Below are 26,796 nucleotides of genomic sequence, written 5' to 3'. Positions count from 1 at the left end.
TCTGGGTCCTGAGACCTCAACCGATTGCTCCAACAAAGAGACAAAAGTGCTCACTTTCTTCTCAGAGTGTGAGCAGGATGGTATACAAACTTATGTACTTTGTATTTAACCAGTACAGATGCTTACAGAAAAGCTGAACACTTACAATGAAGAGCAAAAGGGTAACAATTTTTTGAACTTTTGACTTTCAGGCTCCATATCTCACCATGTACTACAGCTGTGATCATGAGACTACCATCATTTATAGACACTCATCTTGGCTTTCTCATACATAAATTTGACTTGCATCTATTTAGCAAATTATTAGTTTTGCGGATTCGTGTCCTATCACTGCTTTGGTCTGTTTTGCGCTTGGTAGTAGAAGAATATTTTTCTTTCTGAATACTATAAAATACAACCTGTTCTCACATTTCCTAATAGCTCAGTGTGTTATTCGGTTGATTTCCAAGTGAAAGGTCACTGGTTCGAATTAAGGAGCAGTCATCAAGACCAGGGGTGTCAAACTGCTTTCCTCGAGGGCTGCAAACAGGTCATGTTTTTAGGATTTCCTTGTACTGCACAGGTGATAATTTAATCACCAACTCATTATTTGTGTAGGTGATCAAATTATCACCTGTGCAGTACAAGGAAATCCTGAAAACATGACCTGTTTGCAGCCCTCGAGGAATGCAGTTTAACACCCCTGATGAAGACGATTTCCCAAGACAGGAGAAACGGCATCATCCAACTCATCGATAGCAGTCTCTTGGCTAAGAACATTACTGAACTGCATCATGTGAGTGTCATGATAGTTGGAAAAATAAGAAATGAAGTCCATCTATTCAGAAGCCAAAAGGTGGACATCCAAGCAAAATATCGGAGTCAACAAGTCGGTTCAACAAAAGGTCTATCAGTTCTGGCGAGACAAACACGGCAGTGGAGGTGGCTTACATGCTTCATAATAGTGAGATCCCAGACATCAATTCAAGCACCGTGCAGCGCACATTACACATGCCTTGAATGGTGGACCGAGAAAAGGTGAAAAGCCTCAACTTCAATATTGTCATAAGAAGCATTGGTTTGAGATTGCAAACAAGTAGGAAAAGTGGACATTTGAAGATATTAAACTCATGATTTGCAGCAATGATACAAAAGTCAATAGACTAGGCTCTGATAGGTGCAAATGGGTCTGAAAGAAAAAAGGGAAAAGGGGGCTAACAGATTGAGAAATTGAAGGAAATGTCAAGTTCAGCAGAGGAAGCCTGATGATATGGAGTGTTTCACAGGCAAAGGTATTGAATACTTGACTATGATTGATGTTGGTCTCAATGTTGAGCCATATGTGAGTATCCTACAAGATGAGATACTTCGTACACTCAAGTTCTATGGGTTTGAAACGGATGACATAGTGTTCCAATAGGACAACAACATGAAGCATACGTCGAGATTGGTGAAGAAATGGTTCAATGATAATGTAGTAGAGGTGCTGGATTGGCCCCCACAGTCCCCAGACCTCAACCCAATCAAACATGTGGGTAGAATTCAAGAAAATCAGTATACATATCCAAGCGAGTCAACCGTATGCACCAACTTTGAGAACGTGTAGAAGAGATATTCCGGTCCACACATGTTTGAATCTGATTGAGAGCATACTCAAAAGGATTCAGGCATTGTTGAATGCCAAAGGTTGATTTACAAAATGCTAACAGAATAATAAAAATTAAAAATTAGGAGCAAAATAGGAGCAAAAATGCAGTGACATGAAAAGAATCTGTATAACTAATCATATGCTAAATAGTTACAAGTCAAATTTAAAAATGAGATATCCAAGATGATTGTCAATTAAATAATGGTAGTCTGATGTTCAAAGCAGAAGTGGATAATGAGATATGGAACCTGATAGTCAAAAGTTCAAAATATTGTTACCCTTTTGCTCTTCATGGTATATCTCTATTTCACAACCTGTACTGCCAGTGGTTAACACCAGTGGGTAGGGGCTATAATGTGTCAAAAATATTCAAACATTTACTCTTCAAAGAAAATGTCTATCTTCGAAATCTTCATTCCCACTGGCTGTTGCATTTATGTGGAATGTTATTGACTTTTATTGATATTTTATTTCCTGTTTATTATTCTGTCTTATCTATTTTAAGCTTTAGAAATCTAGCAGAGAAGAAAGATGAAATAGCAGACAGACATTGTCGGATTCTGATTAGTAAGGAGGTGATATCGGGTCCAGAGAGGTAGATCTGTGTGTCATCTGCATAGTGGTGATACTGAAAGTCGTGGGACTCTATGAGCTGTCCCAGGCCAAAGGTGTAGATTGAGAAGACCAGGAGTCATATAAGTGAATTTTGGGGGACACAGACAGATACGGGACGAGGTGAGGAGGGGGTGTGTGAGTGGGAGACGCTGAATGTCCGGTCTGTTATGTATCAGGAGATCCAAGATAGTGGAAAGTCTGTGATGCCAAGAGATGAGAGAATCTTTAAGAGGGAATAATCCACTGTGTCAAAGGCAAAGGACAAGTCCAGGAGGAGGAAGACAGAGTTTTGTTTGACTTTAGCAGTTTGTAGGTCACAAGTAGGTTGTAAGCTGTCAAAGAGGGAGTGGGAGGAGAGATCAGAAGACAGATCCAAATGGACATGTTGTTCCAGTAGTTTTGAGGCATATGAGTGATATAATATGGGGCGATAGCTAGATAGAGAGAATGGGTCAAGGGAGGGCTATTTGAGGATCGGTGTGATCGAGACATGTTTGAAGCATGACGGGAGGACATCAGTTGTAGTGACAGGTTGAATAGTTGAGTTAAGGTTGGGACGAATACTGTGGTGAGATTTGGGATGAAGTGGGATGGGATCAGGTCAAGTGAACAGGTGGCAACATGTGATTTGAAGCGCAGAGAAGAAAGTTGATCTTCTGTAGTTGTGGAAAAGCTGATTTTGGAGTAGGAGGGCTAGGTAGTTATGAGGAGGGGCTGTGGGGACTTTATGCAGAAGATTTGTCTGATGCTATTAATTTTCTGCTTGAAGAATGAGGCAAAGTCTTCAGCTGAGATGAGAAGAGAGAGAGGGAGTGCTGTGAAAAAGAAGAATGAAGTGAAAGTGTCGAATAGCTGTTTAGGGTTGTGAGACAGAATGTGAGAGATGAGAAGTATGTATGTTTTGCTGCAGTGAGTGTGGACTTGAAAGTAGTGAGGGACTGCTTGAATATGATGAATGCCTTGTTTGCATGGGATCTTTTCCATCTCTGCTCAGCAACCCTAGAAGCCTTCCTCAGTTCTTTAGTCAAGCTGGTGCACCAGGGTTGCCTGTTGATTTTGCGAGCTTTGGTATGTGTGAGACGGCGACTGATTCGAGAGCTGCAGCTGCTGTGGGGTTATATAAAGCATCAGCAACATCTGCATTGTGTAAGGAACTTATGTCTGCAAAACGGAAAAGGGGTTCAGAGAGTGAGTGTAGATCAAGATGTTTGAGATTTCTGGGAGTGTGTGAAAGTTTGTGGAGTGGAGATTGTGAACCTGGAGAGGAGAAGGAAGAGAATGTAAGTAGGTTGTGGTCATCAAGAGAGGTGAGTTGTTAGATAGGGAACAGAGGAGGGTGAAGATAAGGTCCAGTGTATGGCCATCTTTGTGAGTGGCTGCGCACGGCCATTGACCTAGGTCAATGGAGGAAGTGAGAGATAGAAGCTTAGAAACAGCTGAGTAGGAAGTGTCAATGGGGATGTTGAAGTCACCCATGACCATAGTGGGAATGTCAGTGTAATGGAAATTTATATAAAGTGATAAAAGCTGATTTATCCACAACAAGGCGTCTGAAAAGAAGCATATAGATATGATTCCTTTTATAATCTGTTTGCCCATATTAATAGTTTAGATAGGTCAAATGTGGTGACAGATTCCCTTCGAGTTAATGCTTGTTGGCATCTTATGATTATGTCTAGTACTTCAAGCCGAGCAGTGTAAGATAGCAACAGCAGCATGGAGGAGGGACACCAAAGAACTGTCAATCAGGCGAGGTGGGCGGAGATTGTGTTAAAAAAATTGGCTCTCCTTTTTCTTGAAAGATAGGTAGAAAACTATTCTATTAATATGTCCATCAGTTGTAGATAAAATGAAATTGAAGGTCAAAAATATTAATTTATGACCCCAATGCATTCTTTTAAATTTATATGTATTTGTTCCTTTCTCTTAAAGAAGCGAGTCTTGATGATGACAAATGACTACTACTATACGGACATCAAAGGCACCCCATTTAGGTATTTACCTAAGTCCTGTTGGTATTATTGAAATGTTTATGGTTTATGCAAAATAATGTTACTCACCATCTATTGACAAGGTATTTAACATTTGTATTAGAATTTCCCACAATTGTCAAGATTTCTGTTTACTAAAGTAATAGGGATCATTCTTCTTTATATCCTGAAAACTTGTACAGACCTGACACTATAGCCCAAGTTAATCAACATTAATCAACATTAATCTGGCATAAAACTGTTGGAAATTCCGCAAAGTTTTGTGCAAGTAAATTGTACAACTTTTGCTAGTTTCTACACCAATCTCAGCTGTCTCCACCTATTTCAGCGGAGCTTAGAGGGATGGGGCATGGTCGAGCAAGGCCATCAAATTCATCATAATTTATGCCACAGCAATGTCATAAATTACAACAAAAATTTACTCAAGTCCCTGATTGGTGCACGTTTCTTTCATTGACACACTTAATGTAAAAGATGCACAAAGTTCAATAAAACACACCTGCCTCTTAATGATTTTGAAGCTTCTTACTCAGGCGCAGTCTGCATCAAAATTGGTATGCAAAGTGCCAGTCTTGGTGAATGGGAGTCTAAAGCCCTCCATAGACATTGGACTAATATATGCAGAACCCATTCATATCAACCAATTTGGTCTAAAGTCTAACGTGTATGGGGGCACCGGCCGACTGATGGTCAGGGGAGAAGATGACAGAGTAGTACCATAAGCTTTCTGTTAGGAGTCGAGTTTCCTCTGCTGCACAGGGGGAATCTAGATCCGTCTCCGCTGCGGTCTCCCATTCTCCTCCAGCCGCAGTGGAGCCTGCTCAGCAGGGACGTCGATCCCAGCGTCTCGCTCAGTCTGACTCTGTGAGAAGAGTTACTGCTGCTTCTCCAGCTTCTGCCTGTAAAGCCTATACTGGTCAGCAGCGAGTGTACTTCTCTGGGACTAAGTCCTTGTCTGCGCACACTGAGCATGCCCAGGGCAAGATCTCCCGTTGGAGATTGAGAGTCATGTGCTCAGTCTCTGCAGCGCATTCTATTGGTCCTCTTGGCAGGTCTTGGAAGGGCAAAGTTTCTGTGGCCGCTTCCTGTCCTGCAACTATATAAACTGCGCATGACCGCACGGCCATGCGCTAGTGTACAATTTAATACGTGTGTTTGTTGTGAGTGCAAGTCGTTCTTTAAATACCCCTACCCTATTGTATGATTGTTCGCGTATGGAGTATGGCTGCTATCTAGCGCCCGACTTATCACTCAACGTGTCACACACGTGTCAGCGTCTACTGCTGTGACCGCCAGTGCGGTGCCACGCGCCAGTGTGCGCTTCCTGATCCACGTCTGGGTGCTTAGTGGTGCCTGCCAGCACGGCACAGTTCGCACTTCGGTGCCTTAATTATATATTCCTTTCACACCCAGTAGCGGTGTAGTGCCAGCAAGGGTCTAATCGGACTACAATCCCTGTTGGGGTTTAGTTCGCTGACCACTTGCTCGCGCTCTATGTGCGGTACCGCGGTCCTGTGACGCAACAGGATCGCTTTCTTCACGCTGGGTGAGGTTTAACCCACGCGTGTATACTTTTGAATACCGCCATATTGTCTGTCATTTCCTAGCAGCAGGTTTCACCTGCACGGTGGACCTCGGACTGCGAACGCATCTATATAATCTCTCTTGGTGCGTTCCGCCAGTCCTAACATTACACTAGCGCCAGGGTCTGGCTAGTGATGACAGACAAACAGCAATCTCTGCGGCATATCCAGCAGCTGGAGGGTAGGTTGGCGGCTCTCGAGAGCGCGACCTCAGCTGTGGATGTTACTGCAGTAGCTGTACAGGCTGCCAGCGTGGCTGCAGCTACTATGTCCATTGCCACCCCTGTTCCGACATTATCTCGCCTCCCGCTGCCAGAAAAATTTTCTGGTGATAGCAAGTTTTGTAGGGGATTTGTGAGTCAGTGCTCTATTCACCTCGAGCTCCTGGCTACACGTTTTCCCACAGAGCGGGCTAAGGTGGGATTTATTCTGTCTCTATTGTCGGACAGGGCGTTGGAATGGGCTACGCCGCTGTGGGAGCGTGGCGATCATGTGGTGCAGAGTGCTCCGCTGTTTCTGAGCGCTCTGAAACAGGTCTTTTTAGGACCTCAAGTCACCCATGATACTGCGCTCCAATTGCTGGCATTAACTCAGGATGAGTCCTTGGTCAGTCATTTTGCCGTCCAATTCCGCACCTTAGCATCTGAGCTGGATTGGTCGGATAAAGCTCTTATCCCCATATTTTGGAGGGGCTTGGCTGACCACGTAAAGGACGCTCTGGCCACTAGGGAGATTCCTGCCACAATGGAGGAGTTAATAACTGTCTCCACTCGAATTGACCTCCGTTTTAATGAGCGGAGGTTAGAGCGAGCCCAGTGTAGGCAGAGGTTTCGGCTGGCTCCTACTTTCGCCAAACCTCTGGAATTTCCGGTCCTGGTTCCTGAGTCACATGAGGCCAGGGAAGTGTCACAAGCAGGATCTAAGTCCCGGACCGCTTGTGCACTCAAGGTCTGTCATGTATGCCAGCAGTCGGGACATCTAGCCACCAGATGTTCTCAGCGGTCGAGGAAACGTCAGCGTCTAGTGGTAGTAGGTGGAGGTACACTAGACACGGCGACGTTTGCCTCTAAGTTGTCCTTTAAGGGGACAATTACTATTGGCTCATTCTCCCACTCGGTAGAGCTCTGCATGGATTCTGGGGCGGAGGGCAATTTTATGTCTTCTGCCTTTGCCCAACGTCACGCAATACCCCTGGTTATGCTTGCTCAACCAGTAACGGTGCGAGTGGTGAATGGGTCAACATTGCCCTCACAGATAACACACCAGACCATCCCTTTTACTCTGTCCATGTCGCCATCTCATCAGGAGATAATTTCTCTGCTCGTCATTCCGGAAGGAATTGATGAGGTCCTGTTGGGAATACCTTGGCTACGGTACCACTCTCCTCATATCGAGTGGTCCTCAGGCAGAATTCTGGGTTGGGGTGAATCTTGTGGGGGTAGGTGTCAGAGGGAGTGCGTTCAGGTTGCTACTACTGAGGTACCCGCAGATCTATCCTCTCTCCCCAAGCAGTATTGGTCTTATGCAGACGTGTTCTCCAAAAAGGCGGCGGAGGTCCTTCCGCCTCATCGCCCCTATGACTGTCCTATTGATCTCTTGCCTGGTGCTGAGCCTCCCCGGGGTCGAGTTTATCCGCTATCTCTCCCGGAGACGGAGCCAATGTCACAGTACATCCGGGAAAATCTGGCAAGAGGATTCATTAGGAAGTCAGTGTCACCTGCTGGGGCAGGGTTCTTCTTCGTGCAGAAGAAGAATGGGGAATTGCGCCCATGCATAGACTACAGGGGTCTTAACGCCATCACCGTTAAGAATAAGTATCCTTTGTCCTTGATATCTGAGTTATTCGATAGACTTCGGGGAGCAAGGGTATTTACTAAATTAGATTTGCGGGGTGCTTACAACCTGATTCGCATCCGTGAGGGGGACGAATGGAAGACGGCCTTTAACACCAGGGATGGGCACTATGAATATCTGGTGATGCCCTTCGGGCTCTGTAATGCCCCAGCCGTTTTCCAAGACTTTGTGAACGATATCTTCCGGGATATGCTTTCCACCTCGGTCGTAGTCTATCTGGATGATATTCTTATCTACTCTCCAGATATTGACTCCCACCGGAGAGATGTTTGCAAAGTCTTCGACCTCCTACGGGCAAACTCCCTCTATGCCAAATTGGAGAAGTGTATGTTTGAGCAGGAGTCTTTACCTTTCCTGGGCTACATCATCTCGGCCCAGGGATTGGCTATGGATCCTGCCAAACTACAGGCAGTGATGGACTGGCAGGAACCCCATTCTCTGAAAGCGGTGCAGCGCTTTATGGGGTTCATAAATTACTATCGTCAGTTCATCCCCCACTTCTCAACCCTGGTAGCTCCCTTGGTATCCCTCACCAAGAAGGGAGTGAATCCTAAATCGTGGTCCGAAGAGGTCTCCAAGGCCTTCACTTCTATTAAGTCCCACTTTGCTAGCGCTCCCATCTTACGTCGTCCCGATGTGGATAAGCCATTCCTAATGGAGGTGGATGCCTCTTCCGTTGGTGCAGGAGCAGTCCTCTATCAAAAGGATGCTCAAGGTCGGAAGCATCCATGCTTCTTCTTCTCAAAAACCTTCTCACCAGCAGAGAGAAATTGCTCCATCGGGGATAGGGAGTTGCTGGCAATGAAGTTGGCCTTTTCGGAATGGAGACATCTCTTGGAGGGTGCTCGGTTCCCATTTCAAGTCTTCACGGACCACAAGAATTTGGTCTATTTACAGACAGCCCAGCGGCTGAATTCTCGTCAGGCCAGATGGTCCTTGTTTTTCTCCCGGTTCCACTTCACTCTACATTATCTCGCCGGGGAGAAGAACATTCGTGCTGACGCTCTCTCTCGCTCCCTGGTGTCAACTGTGGAGGAGGAGGACGAGCCTCGGCTCATTGTCCCTTCAGAGAGTCTGAGAACCGTAGCTCCGGTTTCGCTTGATTCTGTGCCTCCGGGCAAGACTTTTGTCCCCATCAATTTGCGTCCGGAGGTTCTCTCGTGGGCTCATTCGTCCAGAGTGGGTGGACACTTTGGGGCAAAGAGGACATCTGAGTTGTTGGCGAGAATGTATTGGTGGCCACATATGGTTCGTGACGTTGGAGACTACGTTCGGGCATGTGTCTCTTGTGCCAAAAATAAGTCTCTCCGTCAACGGCCAGCTGGGTTGTTATACCCTCTGCCTGTGGCAGACAGGCCCTGGGAGATGGTCGGGATGGACTTTGTGGTGGGTTTGCCCAAGTCACGTGGCTGTACTGTCATTTGGGTTATCACCGACCATTTTTCTAAAATGGTGCATTTGGTGCCGCTTCCCCGGCTACCTTCTGCACGGGCCTTGGCAGCATTGTTTGTTAAACACATCTTCCGTCTTCACGGTATGCCAGACAAAATTGTCAGTGACCGGGGTCCCCAGTTTGCGTCTCGGTTCTGGAGAGAGCTTTGTCGCCTTCTCAGTATCGAGTTGAATCTCTCTTCGGCATATCATCCCGAGACGAATGGGTTGGTGGAGAGAGCCAACCAGACCTTGGTCACATATCTGCGACATTTTGTCTCTGCTAAACAAGATGACTGGGCATCTTTGCTACCGTGGGCGGAGTTTGTTCTTAACAATGCTGTAGCTGACTCCACTGGACAGACCCCATTCCTCCTTAACTATGGTCAGCATCCGCGGGTACCTGTGCCCATGCCCGTGTCTTCCGCCGATTCCAGGGTGGCAGACTGGGCTGTGGAGGCACGGGACATTTGGGATCGCACTCAGGATGCCATTCGGGCTTCCAAGGAGTGAATGAGGTCCTCCGCCGATGTTCATCGGCGCCCCGCTCCGACCTTTGCTCCTGGCGACTTGGTGTGGCTCTCCGCCCGTAACATCAGGCTGCGAGTTGAGTCCACTAAGTTTGCGCCTCGCTACTTGGGTCCCTTCAAGGTTCTCGAACAGGTTAATCCTGTGGTCTACCGCCTGGCTCTTCCTCCACGCTTGGGTATCACCGACACCTTTCATGTGTCCCTCTTGAAACCCGTATACATGTCCTGGTTTTCCGAGTCATCTGCCGGGACATCGGGTTCGTCTACGGACGATTACGAGGTGAACGCAATTTTGGGGTGTAAGGTGGTACGCGGCAAAAAGTTCTATCTGGTGGATTGGAAGGGTTATGGTCCAGAGAACAGGTCATGAAAACATTGCTGAAAACATTCGGGCCCCACAGCTCATTGCTGCCTTCGAACGTAGCGAGGCCCAAGGAGGGGGGGGCCCTAGGAGGGGGGGTAATGTTAGGAGTCGAGTTTCCTCTGCTGCACAGGGGGAATCTCGATCCATCTCCGCTGCGGTCTCCCATTCTCCTCCAGCCGCAGTGGAGCCTGCTCAGCAGGGACGTCGATCCCAGCGTCTCGCTCAGTCTGACTCTGTGAGAAGAGTTACTGCTGCTTCTCCAGCTTCTGCCTGTAAAGCCTATACTGGTCAGCAGCGAGTGTACTTCTCTGGGACTAAGTCCTTGTCTGCGCACACTGAGCATGCCCAGGGCAAGATCTCCCGTTGGAGATCGAGAGTCATGTGCTCAGACTCTGCAGCGCATTCTATTGGTCCTCTTGGCAGGTCTTGGAAGGGCAAAGTTTCTGTGGCCGCTTCCTGTCCTGCAACTATATAAACTGCGCATGACCGCACGGCCATGCGCTAGTGTACAATTTAATACGTGTGTTTGTTGTGAGTGCAAGTCGTTCTTTAAATACCCCTACCCTATTGTATGATTGTTCGCGTCTGGAGTATGGCTGCTATCTAGCGCCCGACTTATCACTCAACGTGTCACACATGTGTCAGCGTCTACTGCTGTGACCGCCAGTGCGGTGCCACGCGCCAGTGTGCGCTTCCTGATCCACGTCTGGGTGCTTAGTGGTGCCTGCCAGCACGGCACAGTTCGCACTTCGGTGCCTTAATTATATATTCCTTTCACACCCAGTAGCGGTGTAGTGCCAGCAAGGGTCTAATCGGACTACAATCCCTGTTGGGGTTTAGTTCGCTGACCACTTGCTCGCGCTCTATGTGCGGTACTGCGGTCCTGTGATGCAACAGGATCGCTTTCTTCATGCTGGGTGAGGTTTAACCCACGCGTGTATACTTTTGAATACCGCCATATTGTCTGTCATTTCCTAGCAGCAGGTTTCACCTGCACGGTGGACCTCGGACTGCGAACACATCTATATAATCTCTCTTGGTGCGTTCCGCCAGTCCTAACACTTTCTTTGCATAAAACACGAGGATACATTTTTTAAGGGTTATTCCACTACTAGACATGAAGCTATGGAATCATCCGAGGGTGTTCGAGCTACAGTGTTTTCACCACTCTGGCAGAAATAAATGGGGGTTCTCGAAAGACCATAATGCAACCACTCTTGACTGATTCCTTATCGCCAACTCTAGTGGTCCAAGTCTGGATGGAAATATTCCCATCAAATGAAAGGCCAAGATGGGAATAACCGTTTAAAAAAGGGCCCCATGAATAATTAATTTACATTAAATAACAATTGGGATCTTTGGGCTATTGTATGGAACAATCACATGTATTGTTATATCCTTTGCACTGGTTGATCTTTTCTCTTTCAGCTTAGGAGTGGTTCTTTCAAGAGGACACGGCAAATATTTCTTCAGAGGAAATGTCACTGTAGAAGAAGGTAAAGACAAATCCATTTACATAGCTTTGGTCATAGGGATATGGACATTTTATGTAATGTTTTTATGTTCCATGGAGTATTTTTGGACGCGTAGTGTGACTCCTTTTTTAAGGATACCTGTTGTATACAAACTATTATTGTCAATGCAATTTAGGGGAAAAATGGAAATGAACGCTTTCCAGAAGAAAAGGGATGCTTTCCTACTTGTGTTTTAACCTCATTCATATGGTCCATGTATGGACTTGGGATTTATGGATTGGCCGTGAGACTCTCGATTTGACTTCATCAGCCTAATGAATCTGTGAGACTGTCAAGTTCTGGTCAGGAGACCGGCAGCCAGTCCGTGCATGTAGGTCTGTTCTTGGACCACGTTTCGCAGACATCTGAATGAGGCTTTAGATCAGGTCTTGTTATATATTTGAAACCTCTGCTCTTGAAGCCTCAATTTACCTTGAACACGTCAACATGCATGAAAAAAATTCTGATACTTTTCTGTTCTATTTCGAATGTTCCAGGTTTACATGATTTAGAACATCCTGATGTTTCCTTAGCCGATGAGTGGTGAGTATAGTATCTGATAGGACACCATCCAGAAGTTGGTTTGTGCATATAAAATATTGATGGATGACAGCTTCTTTTTTGTAGGACCTACTGCAATACTGACCTGCACCCAGAACACCGCCATCTGTCTCAGTTAAAAGCTATTAAAAAATACCTCACAGGAAAAGAGCCATTATTACAATGTAAGTGATAATAAAAGGGCAAATTAATGTCTTCTGTATCAACGTTGACTTGCAGTCATTTTTTCGTGCCATGTTTTTCCTATGTTAAAGGAGCACTCCCATCAACATTTTTCTTTTTAACATATTGCCATCATCATATTATACAGCAAATGTGTACTTACAATTGCTCATTTTACCTTTCTACCCATCTAATTCTTCTCTTTTCCATTAGATCTACTGTATAACGTGATTAAAAACTGACAAGCTGAATCCTTCTAAGCTCTATGTAGAAACAGGAGATCAGTTTTCCCTGCATGAGTCATCCTCCTCTTCAATTTCTGACCCAGCATTTCCAGTGATGACTCACCCAGGGAAAATAGATCCCCTGTTTCTACATAGAGCTTAAAAGGATTCAGCTAGTCTGTTTTTAATCACGTGATGAAAGATGGAGGTGTAGTTTACATCTTTTCATAGTGGTGCCATTTTGCAGAACAGAAGAACATGCTGAGGAACAAAAGAGAGAGAGTGGCTGGAAAACAAAGGGCACCAAGTATTATGATTATAGTTGAGAAATGCTTAGTCACATTTAGGTTGGGAGTAGGGGTCTGTTTTAATTCTTTTCTCTTCATTATATTTATAAAAATCATGAAATCTTGCAGTTTTCACTCTGTCCACTTAGACTCAAAGAAATCACTTTCCAGTAGTCTCATTATCATCACAGACAGGATTATAATATATGTATATATACAGTACAGAGCAAAAGTTTGGACACACCTTCTCATTTAAAGATTTTTCTGTATTTTCATGACTATGAAAATTGTACATTCACACTAAACTATGAATTAACACATGTGGAATTATATACTTAACAAAAAAGTGTGAAACAACTGAAATTATGTCTTATTTTCTAGGTTCTTCAAAGTAGCCACCTTTTGCTTTGATGACTGCTTTGCACACTCTTGGCATTCTCTTGGTGAGCTTCAAGAGGTAGTCACCAGGAATGGTTTTCACTTCAAAGGTGTGCCCTGACAGGTTTAATAAGTGGGATTTCTTGCCTTATAAATGGGGTTGGGACCATCAGTTGTGTTGGTTGTGCAGAAGTCTGGTGGATACACAGCTGATAGTCCTACTGAATAGACTGTTAGAATTTGTGTTATGGCAAGAAAAAAGCAGCTAAGTAAAGAAAAACGAGTGGCCATCATTACTTTAAGAAATGAAGGTCAGTCAGTCCGAAAAATTGGGAAAACTTTGTCCCCAAGTGCAGTGGCAAAAACCGTCAAGCACTACAAAGAAACTGGCTCACATGAGGACCGCCCCAGGAAAGGAAGACCACGAGTCACCTCTGCTTCTGAGGATAAGTTTATCCGAGTCACCAGCCTCAGAAATCACAGGTTAACAGCAGCTCAGATTAGAGACCAGGTCAATGCCACACAGCGTTCTAGCAGCAGACACATCTCTACAACAACTGTTAGAGGAGAATTTGTGCAGCAGGCCTTCATGGTAAAATAGCTGCTAGGAAACCACTGCTAAGGACAGGCAACAAGCAGAAGAGACTTGTTTGGGCTAAAGAACACAAGGAATGGACATTAGACCAGTGGAAATCTGTGCTTTGGTTTGATGAGTCCAAATTTGAGATCTTTGGTTCCAACTACTGTGTCTTTGTGTGACGCAGAAAAGGTGAACGGATGGACTCTTCATGCCTGGTTCCCACCGTGAAGCATGGAGGAGGAGGTGTGATGGTGTGGGGGTGCTTTGCTGGTGACACTGTTGGGGATTTATTCAAAATTGAAGGCATACTGAACCAGCATGGCTACCACAGAATCTTGCAGCGGCATGCTATTCCATCCGGTTTGTGCTTAGTTGGACCATCATTTATTTTTCAACAGGACAATGACCCCAAACACACCTCCGGGCTATTTGACCAAGAAGGAGAGTGATGGGGTGCTACGCCAGATGCCCTGGCCTCCACAGTCACCATACCTGAACCCAATCGAGATGGTTTGGGGTGTTAGGGCTAGCGGAACGCACCGAGAAAAAATAGATGTTTATTATAAATGGTGCGTTCGCAGCCCGGGGTCCACCGTGCAGGAGGAACCTGCTGCTAGTGAATGGTGGCACTGTTTGGCGGTATAGACTAACTCTGTTACCTCACAGAGCAGCCACAAGAGGAAAGCACTGCGCCCTGTTAGCCTCACAGGAGCACAAGCTTACTGCCGAACTGATAGCAGTCAGTGGTTATGCACACACGCAATCTCCTCACCGGAGGTGCTGGTATTCTAGGGGCTTATTTCAGCTGGGTCCCTGAATCACGTTCACACTATCTCCTCGCCGGAGGTGCCAGCATTCAAGGGGCTTATTTCAGCCGGGTCCCTGAACACATACATGCATAACCACACTGGCGCAAAGCACATATTAGAATTGATACTAGCGCATGGCCGTGTGGCCATGCGAGCCTTGTATAGCTGCAGCAAGTAAAAGACCTTCCTAGAAGGACCAATGAGAGACCGCCATACCTGAGCATGTGACCCTCGATCTCCACTGGGAGATCTTACTCTGGGCATGCTCAGAACAAGAAAAGCAGGACTTAGTCCTAGAAGCATCTACTCGCCGCTGCCCAGCACTGACTTCAATGGCAGAATCAGGAAAAGCAGCAGTAACTCTTTGTACAGAGTGGGACTGAGCAAGATGCTGGGACCGACGTCTCCGCTGAGCAGGCTCCACGGCGGCAGGAGAAGAATGGGAGACCGCAGCGGAGATGGCCCGAGATTCTCCCCGTGCAGAGGTGGGAACTCGACCCCTAACATGGGGTGAGCTGGACCACAGAGTGAAGGCAAAAGGGCCAACAAGTGCTAAGCATCTCTGGGAACTCCTTCAAGATTGTTGGAAGACCATTCCCGGTGACTACCTCTTGAGGCTTATCACGAGAATGCCAAGAGTGTGCAAAGCAGTCATCAAAGCAATAGGTGGCTACTTTGAAGAACCTAGAATATTTGACATAATTTCAGTTGTTTCACACTTTTTTGTTAATTATATAATTCCACATGTGTTAATTCATAATTTTGATGCCTTCAGTGTGAATGTACAATTTTCATAGTAATGAAAATACAGAAAAATCTTTAAATGAGAAGGTTTGTCCAAACTTTGGTCTGTACTGTATATATATGTATATATATATATATATATATATATATATATATATATATATATATATATATATATTGTTAATTAGACTACACTGGAAAAACCATTCGATGTTGTGGCCAGCTCCTCTTCCTCCCTACACGGGGAAATTTGCACAGATCACACCTTTCCCTCCTAGAGATCAATGTACAGTACATTTCCAGAAAGCACATTCTGACAGGCCATGTGACACTATTTTCTGTTCACAATTGTATTTACTGAATTTATAAGGTGGCCATAGACACTAGTCATGTGATGAGAGCTATATGTCTAGTTTCCAGTTGCTCACGACGGGTCTCTTTGGTGCAGGTGACAAGGAGCTGATACAAGAGGTTTTGTTTGATGCTGTGGTCAGTGCTCCGCTGGAAGCGTACTGGACCAGCCTGGCACTAAACAAATCAGAGTGAGTACAAGCCATTATGTAGAGCACAATGTAACCTTGTTTTGAACAATAACTTTATTATTCAATAGAAATTGATTAGAATATAACGCATTAGACCAAGTAAACAATTAACATCTATGGGGCCATATGTTCCATTATGCACCTATCATGCCATGGTACTATACTTAATGCGATCAGTTATAGATTGTGCTTGGTAGTGTAAGGCTTGCAGCTGATCAACCATGGAAACTCATGCCATGAACGTTCCGGCAAAGGTATGGTTTTTGAGCTGGTGTTAGTCCCAAAGGATGTCTCGGTTGTTATACGAGGGTCAGGATGTTATACCCAGGGAGTGAGGGGCTGGATTTTATACACCATGAGTGAGGAGCCAGATGCTATGCACTGGGAATGATGGACCGAATGTTACATACCGGGGTCGAGGGACCAGATGTTGTACACCGGAGGAGCGGGGCCTGATGTTATCCACTGGGGGGGTTGATTAAGAGATGTGCCCCAATTATTTTGTCCATGTAGTCTACATGGTGACCAGTACGTTCATATATGTGTCAGCCGGCCTTCTTTTTCTATTCCCATTAGTCTTATTAGAAATAGTACTGGGCCAATAGCCACTGATATAAGTTTGGTCCAGTCTCAACATTTTGTTACAAAAAATTTGAGGCAATGGGTTAACAACACACACATTTTAACTGTTTTCTTTTTCTCAAAAATATTTTCAACCAGAAATTCAGACAAAGATGTAGAAATTGCTTTTCTGGGAACCCGCACTGGACTTACTCGTGTTAATCTCTTTGTGGGACCCGAGCAGCTGACTTACAGGTAAGTAATATTCGATGGCTATATCATGATCGGTGGACATTAGCACAAATATTTTCTTTAAATTGGTCATCCCCAATAATTTCTAGGTTGGAAGTTACCCATTTTTAAATACACTATTAGGGAATTCAGTGGTATTATAACGGGGTTCTCCATTTATGATCAATTAAGTCAAAATGGGAAGTGAAGAGCGAACATTTCCACGCATTAACCAGTTTATTAATTTACTGTGTAATTCCTAAAAGGTTCTTCTCATTTTAACAAACTTCTGACATGTCTTAGAGTGCTGAATCCCGCACCGATCACTATAAAGAAGTGCACAAGATTCCTACTTTTTTGGTTGTTTCTGCTTGTTTCTTCCTGAAGAGCAGAATGACGGGTCTACACATCACTAGACTTTTGATTAATCTGATCCTGACCGAGTAGAGTCAAGTACACTTGACCAAAAACAAAACCGTTTTTGCCATTCTATGATTGCCTATTTATAAGGGACCTTAACAAAGAGGCTGTCACGTCTCCTCCAAGACCTGCTGCTACGATGTCTGCAACTGTCATCAATCACCGGCGTCTTTATTCTGCAGGTGGCAATGATGGAGGAGATGTCTGTATGAGATGTTCTGGGCAGCACAGATTCCATCCAACCACTGAGACTAGGCTGGCTGAGACCTTTTGTACCATCCAATCTGCCCGTAAGGACGCGTGCAAAAACCTGTAGTTTTGGTCCTAGTGCGATCTGTCAAAACATCAGATTACACTTTGACCAATGTTATTCAATGAGGCCATACACATGTCTGACGACTTTTCCATGGATCGAGTCGTCTGAGGAAAAAGTAGCAGCGTGCAAGATTTGACTCCTATAATTGGATGACACTTGCCCATTCTATTTGTCCGTGAAAAGAAGAAGACCACACTCAGATGATATCCAAACAGAATGTAGAAGATGGAGAAACTTTTTTTTTATTCTGCACATCCAAGAAAAACAGATCTCACTCTGATCAGACTCCTATCACAGTGCTAGCATAATCGGACTGTTTTTCTCCAATGGAGAGCATGCATTTTTTGGGAACTTACCCTAAGGGTGTGTGTGTGCTGTCATCTGGAGAAATCAGCTCCCTATCTTGGCCAATTGATCGCCACCACATCCTAAAAAAGTTCCGAGCCTCCTTCTGGAAGCTGCCATATATCGTTTTGCTTGCCCTGATTTTCAGTTCCTGTTTTCTAGTGGATTTTCCTATTTCTGATCTCAGCTCCTTCACTGACCGTTGATAGCTTTTATCAGTGGGGAAACTTAGCAGTACATGTTTAATTTCCCTACAGCACCCCAACAGGGGAAATAGGGTATTACACAATGCCCATTCAAATTGATCTGTTGTCTGCGGAATGTAGGACAGGACAGGTCCTCCAGAGCAGAAGACACTCTTTGTAGCTACTCTTCACTATGTCAAAAAGATAAAGACCATGAACAGTCATTTACATAAGCAATTATCTCTGTTTTTCAAAACTTTAAAGGGAAATACTTCAAATACAGCCCGGATTCCCTTATATTCACCCTAAATCATATGACGTTATGGCTTTCAGATGCACTGCGCCCCAGTTGCGGAATTCTGTCCTGCTAATTTGTTTAATGCCAGTTCTCTGTGTTTTTTTTATGATCTTGAGTTTACACTGAAATGTTGCCTATTCTTCTTGACCCTGAGCTCAGAACACAGCAGTTTTGTGTTAGGATGTTTGTAGATTTCACTTTGCCGCTTTGAATGCAGTCCTCTGTGGTGAATTGCTCCGGCGTATCTTACCATCTGCTGCAAGTCAATGAGCCACATTCCTACAGATGTAGAGAAATGATTTATATGACTCCAACACAAGAAATCGGAGGAAGACAGATGCACTCAGTTATTGTGAAGCTAACCGAAAGTGTATTATATATTATTATAGGGTCAATTATGAGCCAATACTAGCATTGTGGACATGGCCATAAAGATGATGCTGTAACTTACCAGTCCGCTCTTAACAATGGCAATGCTTGCCTGCCCTGCATTACATATTACAGATAGGGTAGTGGAAGCAGAACAGTAGATTTCTTTTGAGTAAGTATTAAAACTTTTCACTTTGTGTAATGTACAGGGGTGGTCAATAAGTTATATACTCCAGCATGTTCTATTAATGTTAGAAAGCTGAGCTTTTCTCTGCTTATTAAGACTTGCTTGGAAATGCAACAGACCCAGTAAAAGTTCTGTCTAAAATGAAGCCACCGGAAGAGACAGGATGGCAAGTACAGTACAGTACGACTCTACAAAGAAAGTGAAGGTTTTGGAGGTTTGTTCCAAAATGAAACCACTGGAAGAGACAGGATCGTAAGTACAGTACAGTACGACTCTACAAAGAAAGTGAAGGATTTGGAGGTTTCTTCCAAAATGAAACCACTGGAAGAGACAGGATGGTAAGTACAGTACCACTCTACAAAGAAAGTGAAGGATTTGGAGGTTTGTTCCAAAATGAAACCACTGGAAGAGACAGGATGGTAAGTACAGTACAGTACGACTCTACAAAGAAAGTGAAGGATTTGGAGGTTTATTCCAAAATGAAACCACTGGAAGAGACAGGATGGTAAGTACAGTACAGTACGACTCTACAAAGAAAGTGAAGGATTTGGAGGTTTGTTACTTGATTAAATTTCTTACAAAGGAAACAAAAAAAAAGAAATATATAAAAGAATGGTTGCTGTATTCGGTGATGAAGCAGCCTCCTACTACCAAGTAAAGTTTTGACCCAAGCAGTTTAAATGGGATAGGGAATCAATTGAAGATGACCGCTGTTCAGGGCGACCTGATGGAGCATATTCAGAGGAAATGTGCCATAAAGTGGATGCCATAATTTTGGAAGAATGTTGGGTCAAAGTCAGTGCTATAGCTAGTGAATTAGGCATTTCAGGTGGCATAGTTTATAGTATTCATAGTGTTTTGATGATGCCGAAGGTCAGTTCCCGGCAGGAGCCACAAATGTTGACCGCTTATCAAAAAAAAATAAATCACGTCTTCAGCAATTTAGCCAAGAGAATTTAGACATGCTTAGAGAAACTCCGGGAGACTTCTATTGCTGAATTATTATGGGTGATGAAACATGAGTCCATCACCATGATCCTGAGACCAAACAAGAGTCTATGCAATGGAAGCACAAGGAGTCAACCAACTCCAACGAAATCTGGAAAGATCGTATCAACAGTTTTTTTGAGATGCAGAAGGCATTTTATTACCAGAATTCATGCCACACCAGACAACAATGACTGATTACACCTATACTTCAACAATGGAGGCATTACATGAAGCAATCTAAGAGAAATGCGATGGGAAGTTGTCGACAGGTGTGTTGCTGCTGGACGACAATGCACCAGCTCACAAATCTGGCAAATCATAGGCTGCTATCAGGGAGCTTAACTATGCAACCTACAGACCAGTGATGGCTCCCAGTGATTATTTTCTATTTTGGAATCTGATGAAATGTCTGCATGGGCAATGATTTCCTAGTGATAATGCAATCAAAGAGGCAGTAACAGGGATTTTTGCAGGAGAAAGAAAATATTGAATATTTGCTCATCTATGCTGCATTCTTTCAGATATTACTTGAATGTCGATCAGGATTTCGCATGTTGATACCTTGTTGAGAACTTTAAAAGAAAACTTTATAAAGCTTTAAAAACTTTGGAATAAAATCTCATGTAAACAACAAACAATCTAATGTGGTGCACAGGGTTTGTTATATGTCCCCATATTTCAGTTGTGCGCCTACAGCACTGTATTCTCTCTCAGAAGTAATGCTAATGAGAACAGCTGAATATTAGCCTTATCATCTTATTTTATTGACCTGAACATTAATTTAATAATATTTTTCGCATTGTGTTTTTTTATTGTAGATATGCCTAGTCTCAAAAACAAAGAGTGACATGACTATTATTTTCCTTCTGTTTCAAGAGATTTTCTTACATCTGATGACAGAGAGAGCATTTACAATGCCGACCACTTTCCCTTGTGGTACCGCCGAGCTGCTGAACAGATTCCCGGAAGCTTTGTATATTCCATACCTTTTAGTACAGGTCAGTAACTATTAATACTGGAGAGATAGCTGTCTACATTTAGCTCCCTGCAGTTTCATGACTTGTGCAACTGCATTTGACTTTTTGCCGTTGTCTTTTATACGGTTTCAAGATACCTCTGTGATTGTCAATGTTCCTTACAGTAAATAGTAATTAGATGTGAGTCCTACTAAGATTAGAGATAAAATTAGGGACACGTTCTACAATAATTACTGTATTTTTCGGACTATAAGACGCATTGGACCATAAGACGCACAAAGGTTTTAGCAGAGGAAAATAGCAAAAAATGTGGTCAATTCTGTACTAATATCCTCCAACCTGGTATATATATGATATATATGTCCCCAATGAAGGTATACATGCCCCCCTCATCACCATCCTGGTATACATGGTCCCCTTATCTCCATCCTGGTATGCATGGTCCTCTCATCCTTATATTGGTATGCATGGGCCCTTTATCACCATTCTGGTATGCAAGGTCCCCTCATCCCTATCCTGGTATGCATGGTCCCTCATCCCCATCCTTGTGTGCATGGTCCCCTCATCCCTATCCTGGTATACATGGTTCCCTCATCCCCATTCTGGTATGCATGGCTCCCTCATCCCGATCCTTGTATGCATGACCCCCAGAGCGGCCTACCACGTTCACTAATCAAGCTCATTTTATGTTTGTGTGCGTGTAGCCCATTAACTATCCCCATCTATCCCCCACCCCCTGAAGATGGCTGGACCCTCATTGTAAATACATCATTGTAAATACACACCTGTACTTTGTATCTCCCCCACCTCAATGTAGATTGTAATCTCTCACGAGCAGGGTCATCTTATTTCTCTTTAATTATTGTATTGTTAACGTTGTTACTTATGACTGTTGTGTTTGAAACTGTTAAACTGTAAAGCGCTGTGGAATATGTTGGCGCTATATAAATAAAGATTATTATTATTATTGTATGCATGGCCCCCTCATCACTTTCCTGGTATGCATGGTCCCTCATTCCCATCCTTGTTTGCATGGCCCCCTCATCCCTCTCCTGGTATGCATGGTCCCTCATCCCCACCCTTGTATGCATGGCCCCCTTATCCCTATCCTGGTATGCATGGTCCCCTCATCCCTATCCTCCTATCCTGGTATGCATGGTCCCTCATCCCTGTCCTGGTATGCATGGCCTCCTCATCCCTATCCTGGTATGCATGGTCCCTCATCCCCACCCTTGTATGCATGGCCCCCTCATCCCTATCCTGGTATGCATGGTCCCTCATCCCCACCCTTGTATGCATAGCCCCCTCATCCCTATCCTGGTATGCATGGCCCCCTCATCCCTATCCTCCTATCCTGGTATGCATGGTCCCTCATCCCTATCCTGGTATGCATGGCCTCCTCTTCCCTATCCTGGTATGCATGGCCCCCTCATCCCTATCCTCCTATCCTGGAATGCATGGTCCCTCATCCCTATCCTAGTATGCATGGCCTCCTCTTCCCTATCCTGGTATGCATGGTCCCTCATCCCCACCCTTGTATGCATGGCTCCCTCATCCCTATCCTGGTATGCATGGTCCCTCATCCCTATCCTGGTGTACATGGCCACCTCTTCCCTATCCTGGTATGCATGGTCCCTCATCCCCACCCTTGTATGCATGGCCCCCTCATCCGTATCCTGGTATGCATGGTCCCTCATCCCCACCCTTGTATGCATGGCCCCCTCATCCCTATCCTGGTATGCATGGTCCCTCATCCCCACCCTTGTATGCATAGCCCCCTCATCCCTATCCTGGTATGCATGGCCCCCTCATCCCTATCCTCCTATCCTGGTATGCATGGTCCCTCATCCCTATCCTGGTATGCATGGCCTCCTCTTCCCTATCCTGGTATGCATGGCCCCCTCATCCCTATCCTCCTATCCTGGAATGCATGGTCCCTCATCCCTATCCTAGTATGCATGGCCTCCTCTTCCCTATCCTGGTATGCATGGTCCCTCATCCCCACCCTTGTATGCATGGCTCCCTCATCCCTATCCTGGTATGCATGGTCCCTCATCCCTATCCTGGTGTACATGGCCACCTCTTCCCTATCCTGGTATGCATGGTCCCTCATCCCCACCCTTGTATGCATGGCCCCCTCATCCGTATCCTGGTATGCATGGTCCCTCATCCCTATCCTGGTATGCATGGTCCCTCATCCCTATCCTGTTATGCATGGCCTCCTCATCCCTATCCTGGTATGCATGGCCCCCTCATCGCTATCCTGGTATGCATGGCCTCCTCATCCCTATCCTGGTGTACATGGCCCCCTCATCCCTATCCTGGTATGCATGTCCTCCTCATCCCTATCCTCCTATCCTGGTATGCATGGTCCCTCATCCCTATCCTGGTATGCATGGTCCCTCATCCCTATCCTGGTATGCATGGCCTCCTCATTCCTATCCTGGTATATTTTTTTGAGTAATTATAATCAAGGTTTTCCAGAAAGGCCAATATTTTGATGTCTTCTTTATCGCATCTTACATGACACTTAAAAATAAATGTTTTAAATTGTTAATTGTAAACATATCAATGTGTCCATTATTACCTTTCTGCAACTGTTGTCAAGAACCTAATTTCTTGCAGTGCATTATCAATTGAATATTGTAATGTGCGATCAAAACCCACTATAGACTGCAGTCCACATCACAACTGTATAGACACATTAGCCATAAGCCTCTCTCTACAAAATATTACTGTAAAGTCTGTGTGAGGCCATTGGATTAAAATGGCTAGAAGAACCCTGGCCATCACCCTTTAACACCTACGCCAGAATCTGGACCAACAACGGGTTCCCTGGGTTGAGTCCATAAAGTAGCTGCTGGCAAAAGGAGCAATCGAGAAGTGAACTGGGTTAGTAATCAGAGGCAGAGAAACAGGGATAGAATCAGGAGACAAAATCACAGTCAGATGCCAGGTGGTCAGTCAAAAGCAAAGTCAAACAAATAGTGTAAGGAGTTGGTTTTCTAGGGCCCACATGTAGAAATTACTTTGAGGACCCACCCTGTAATTACATAGAAATATTGGCAGCTCATTTTAGGACTGGACTTTAAGATGTGGCATTTCCAGAGCCATACCATTTCTCATTAACATTGTTATATGTGGGTTTGTTTGTTTTTGTTTTTTTTCAAATTGCGCCACTTGGCGATATATAAATTTGTTTTATAAACCTTTTATATTTTCAAAGTAGTAAGTTATCCCCTATTTGTAGGTCTTTGGGGTCTAACTACTGGGGGTGTGACTGCAGTGATCCAAGCGAAACCAAGAAAAGATCTCCTAATCATGAATGGAATGGAGGTGTACATGCGTAATATTCTTCCTATTCGTTAGCTTTCTCTACCAGTCCGATAGATGAGTACAGTGCTCTACTATTTCCTACAGTCCTATAGACAGTGAAATTAGAGTGGTGGTTGAGCATATGAACTTCTGTTCCACTAAAGCTCAGCTCAGGCACTCCATTGCCCCTTTCCGTGGATCCCTGGGGGGTATAAGGGTCAGACATCCAGGCTCTATCAAGTTATTCCCTATCTGTAGGATTAGGTGTGGGCTCACGGAGACCAATGTACTTAGGGTTACAAGCTGGGTCAGGATCAGGATCAAAACAACAGAAGTATAGCACCAGAGATAAAGGACTAAACTAAGCAATAACTGGCAACACACGGAGTAAACAAAGCAATAACTGGCAACTCAAGGAGTAAACCAAGCAATAACTGGCAGCACAAGGAGTAAGCCAAGCAATAACTGGCAGCACAAGGAGTAAGCCAAGCAATAACTGGCAGCACAAGGAGTAAACCAAACTATAACTGACAACACAAGGAGTAAACCAAACATTAACTGGCAACACTAGGAGTATACCAAGCAATGACTGGCAGCACAAGGAGTAAACCAAACTATAACTGGCAACACAAGGAATAAACCAAGCAATAACTGGCAGCACAATGAGTAAGCCAAGCAATAGCTGGCAGCACAAGGAGTAAACCAAACTATAACAGGTAACACAAGGAGTAAACCAAGCGATAACTGGTAACACAAGGAGTAAACCAAGCAATAACTGGCAGACTAGGAGTATACCAAACTATAACTGGTAACACAAGGAGTAAAGCAATCAATAACTGGCAACACAAGGAGTAAACCAAGCAATAACTGGCAACACAAGGAGTAAACCAAACATTAACTGGCAACACTAGCAGCATACCAAGCAATTACTTGCAGCACAAAGAGTAAACCAAACTATAACTGGCAACACAAGGAGTAAACAAAGCAATAACCGGCAACACAAGGAGTAAACCAAACATTAACTGGCAACACAAGGAGTAAACAAAGCAATAACCGGCAACACAAGGAGTAAACCAAACATTAACTGGCAACACTAGGAGTAAGCCAAGCAGTAACTGGCAGCACAAGGAGTAAACAAAGCAATAACTGGCAACTCCCCGAGATCCTTGCAGTAAATAGGGTTTTGTTTGGTGGCCAAAGCAGGGAGCAGATTGCTCCTGCTAAGCAGCTGTACAGGACACACACACTGTCCCTAGCTGGGCGACACTAAAAATCATCACCTCACCAGTATTGATAGCTGGACATTCCCTGAACTGCCCAGTGATACCGGTAATGATGCCTCCTCTGATAAGCACCACTCACGGGGTGAATGCAGCGGTGCCTGATGACATAGGCCAATGTTGCTTGAGCTGCTCAAGGAAAAGATATAACAATTGAAAAATTTCAAAGCTACCGTAATTATCTTGCGCCACATATCTCAGGATACGGCGAGCCAGGTGGAAAGGTAAATGAAGATACATCTGTGAATATGCTGTATCTTACGTGCTCATTTATATCTACAACCAGTATATCACACACAGAAATGACTGCACGAAATTGACAATTGGAGTATCAAAGACGAACTTGACGAAATTCTACACAGCTATCCCAGGGTTGCTTTTTCCAACTTGATTGCACATAACAAGAACATCATTTTGTTTATTTCAATTGCTTTCAGATGTAACATATTTTGCTAAATGATTTATTGAAGCTTGAACAATACTGTCTCCCTGGTTTTGGGTTAGGGAAGGTAATAAAAATCTGAATTTCAAATCTTCTACATTTGTTAAGGCCATTTATGAATGTTTTCCAAAGGAAAACCTAACCAGAGAGAATTCCGCTGCAGACAAGTTATTGACTTCTTTGCCATATTTCCTCAGGGTGTCAACTTCACATTTGTTTTATTATCTAATTGACTCATTCTGTTCAGTAAGTTTTCAGAAAACCCCACGCAACATGGGATCATCATTAGTGGCAGATGTATTAATCTCTCCATTGTTGTTTGACTGATGGTCTCCGGCCTAGTAGACAATGACTCCAGAACTTATTAGAAAGATGTATTATATATTGCTGGGTTTCTCCTAAATTGTAATATTGTAGCAGAAGTTATTTACATGGAAACTCCATTATCACCTAGTCCTCAATATTTTCTTTCATTAAAATATCACTCGAAATATCTTTTAAAAAGGGTATGGTCTCTAATATGGATTCCAGGGCAATTTTGCATGGGCTATTTTACAAGGAAAATAATTTTCCTCCTAACACTTTCTCATATTCATTGCTCCATGTGTCTTTTATCTGGACTCTCATCCTCCTACTTCCTTCTCATAATCTCTTCAAACACTACAGCTGCCGGCCTGTTACTCATCTTCCACTGTGACCCATCTCCTGTCTAATATCCTTACAACATACACACATTATGCAGAATATTTTATCCATCTATAAACCATCTGTGAAGTAATGTGTCCTCCCTTCGTACATTTTTACGTAAGTAATGATAATACACCAGTCCCAAAAACATCCAGTAATTGGAAAAACAGGATATTACAGTTGGTCCATGACAACTGGTGTGGTGAAATTTGCCGAGTATAGAACTGAAATTGATGTTGGAAAGTTAAAAAATTAATTAAAAAGGAATTCCATCAGATTTGAAGACTCAGACATGTTCCAATAGAGTCCTTCATTGTACCTGTAAGAAAAGAGAACATAAGGTCATAGACTCCAGGTGGGTGTCTGTCACCAAGGCGGCTGTCCTCGGTAATGTAAG

The 26,796-nt window shown here is 44.2% G+C and overlaps 1 protein-coding gene across 4 annotated transcripts in view; it reads left to right on the top strand.

The window, feature by feature from the left end:
• Positions 1-26,796, top strand: part of CACNA2D3 (calcium voltage-gated channel auxiliary subunit alpha2delta 3) — a 1,133,445-nt gene that overhangs the window by 814,247 nt on the left and 292,402 nt on the right. For all 4 annotated transcript variants that reach the window (XM_069736702.1, XM_069736703.1, XM_069736699.1 and 1 more), the window contains 7 exons: positions 4,175-4,236; positions 11,424-11,491; positions 12,007-12,052; positions 12,137-12,234; positions 15,703-15,796; positions 16,517-16,612; positions 20,575-20,696. In XM_069736702.1, the coding sequence (XP_069592803.1) occupies positions 4,175-4,236; positions 11,424-11,491; positions 12,007-12,052; positions 12,137-12,234; positions 15,703-15,796; positions 16,517-16,612; positions 20,575-20,696 (586 nt within the window). The remainder of the gene's footprint in view (positions 1-4,174; positions 4,237-11,423; positions 11,492-12,006; positions 12,053-12,136; positions 12,235-15,702; positions 15,797-16,516; positions 16,613-20,574; positions 20,697-26,796) is intronic.

The sequence above is a fragment of the Ranitomeya imitator genome, chromosome 8, assembly GCF_032444005.1.
Source record: "Ranitomeya imitator isolate aRanImi1 chromosome 8, aRanImi1.pri, whole genome shotgun sequence".
NCBI lineage: Eukaryota > Metazoa > Chordata > Amphibia > Anura > Dendrobatidae > Ranitomeya > Ranitomeya imitator.
This window is presented reverse-complemented; position numbering and strand designations above follow the sequence as displayed.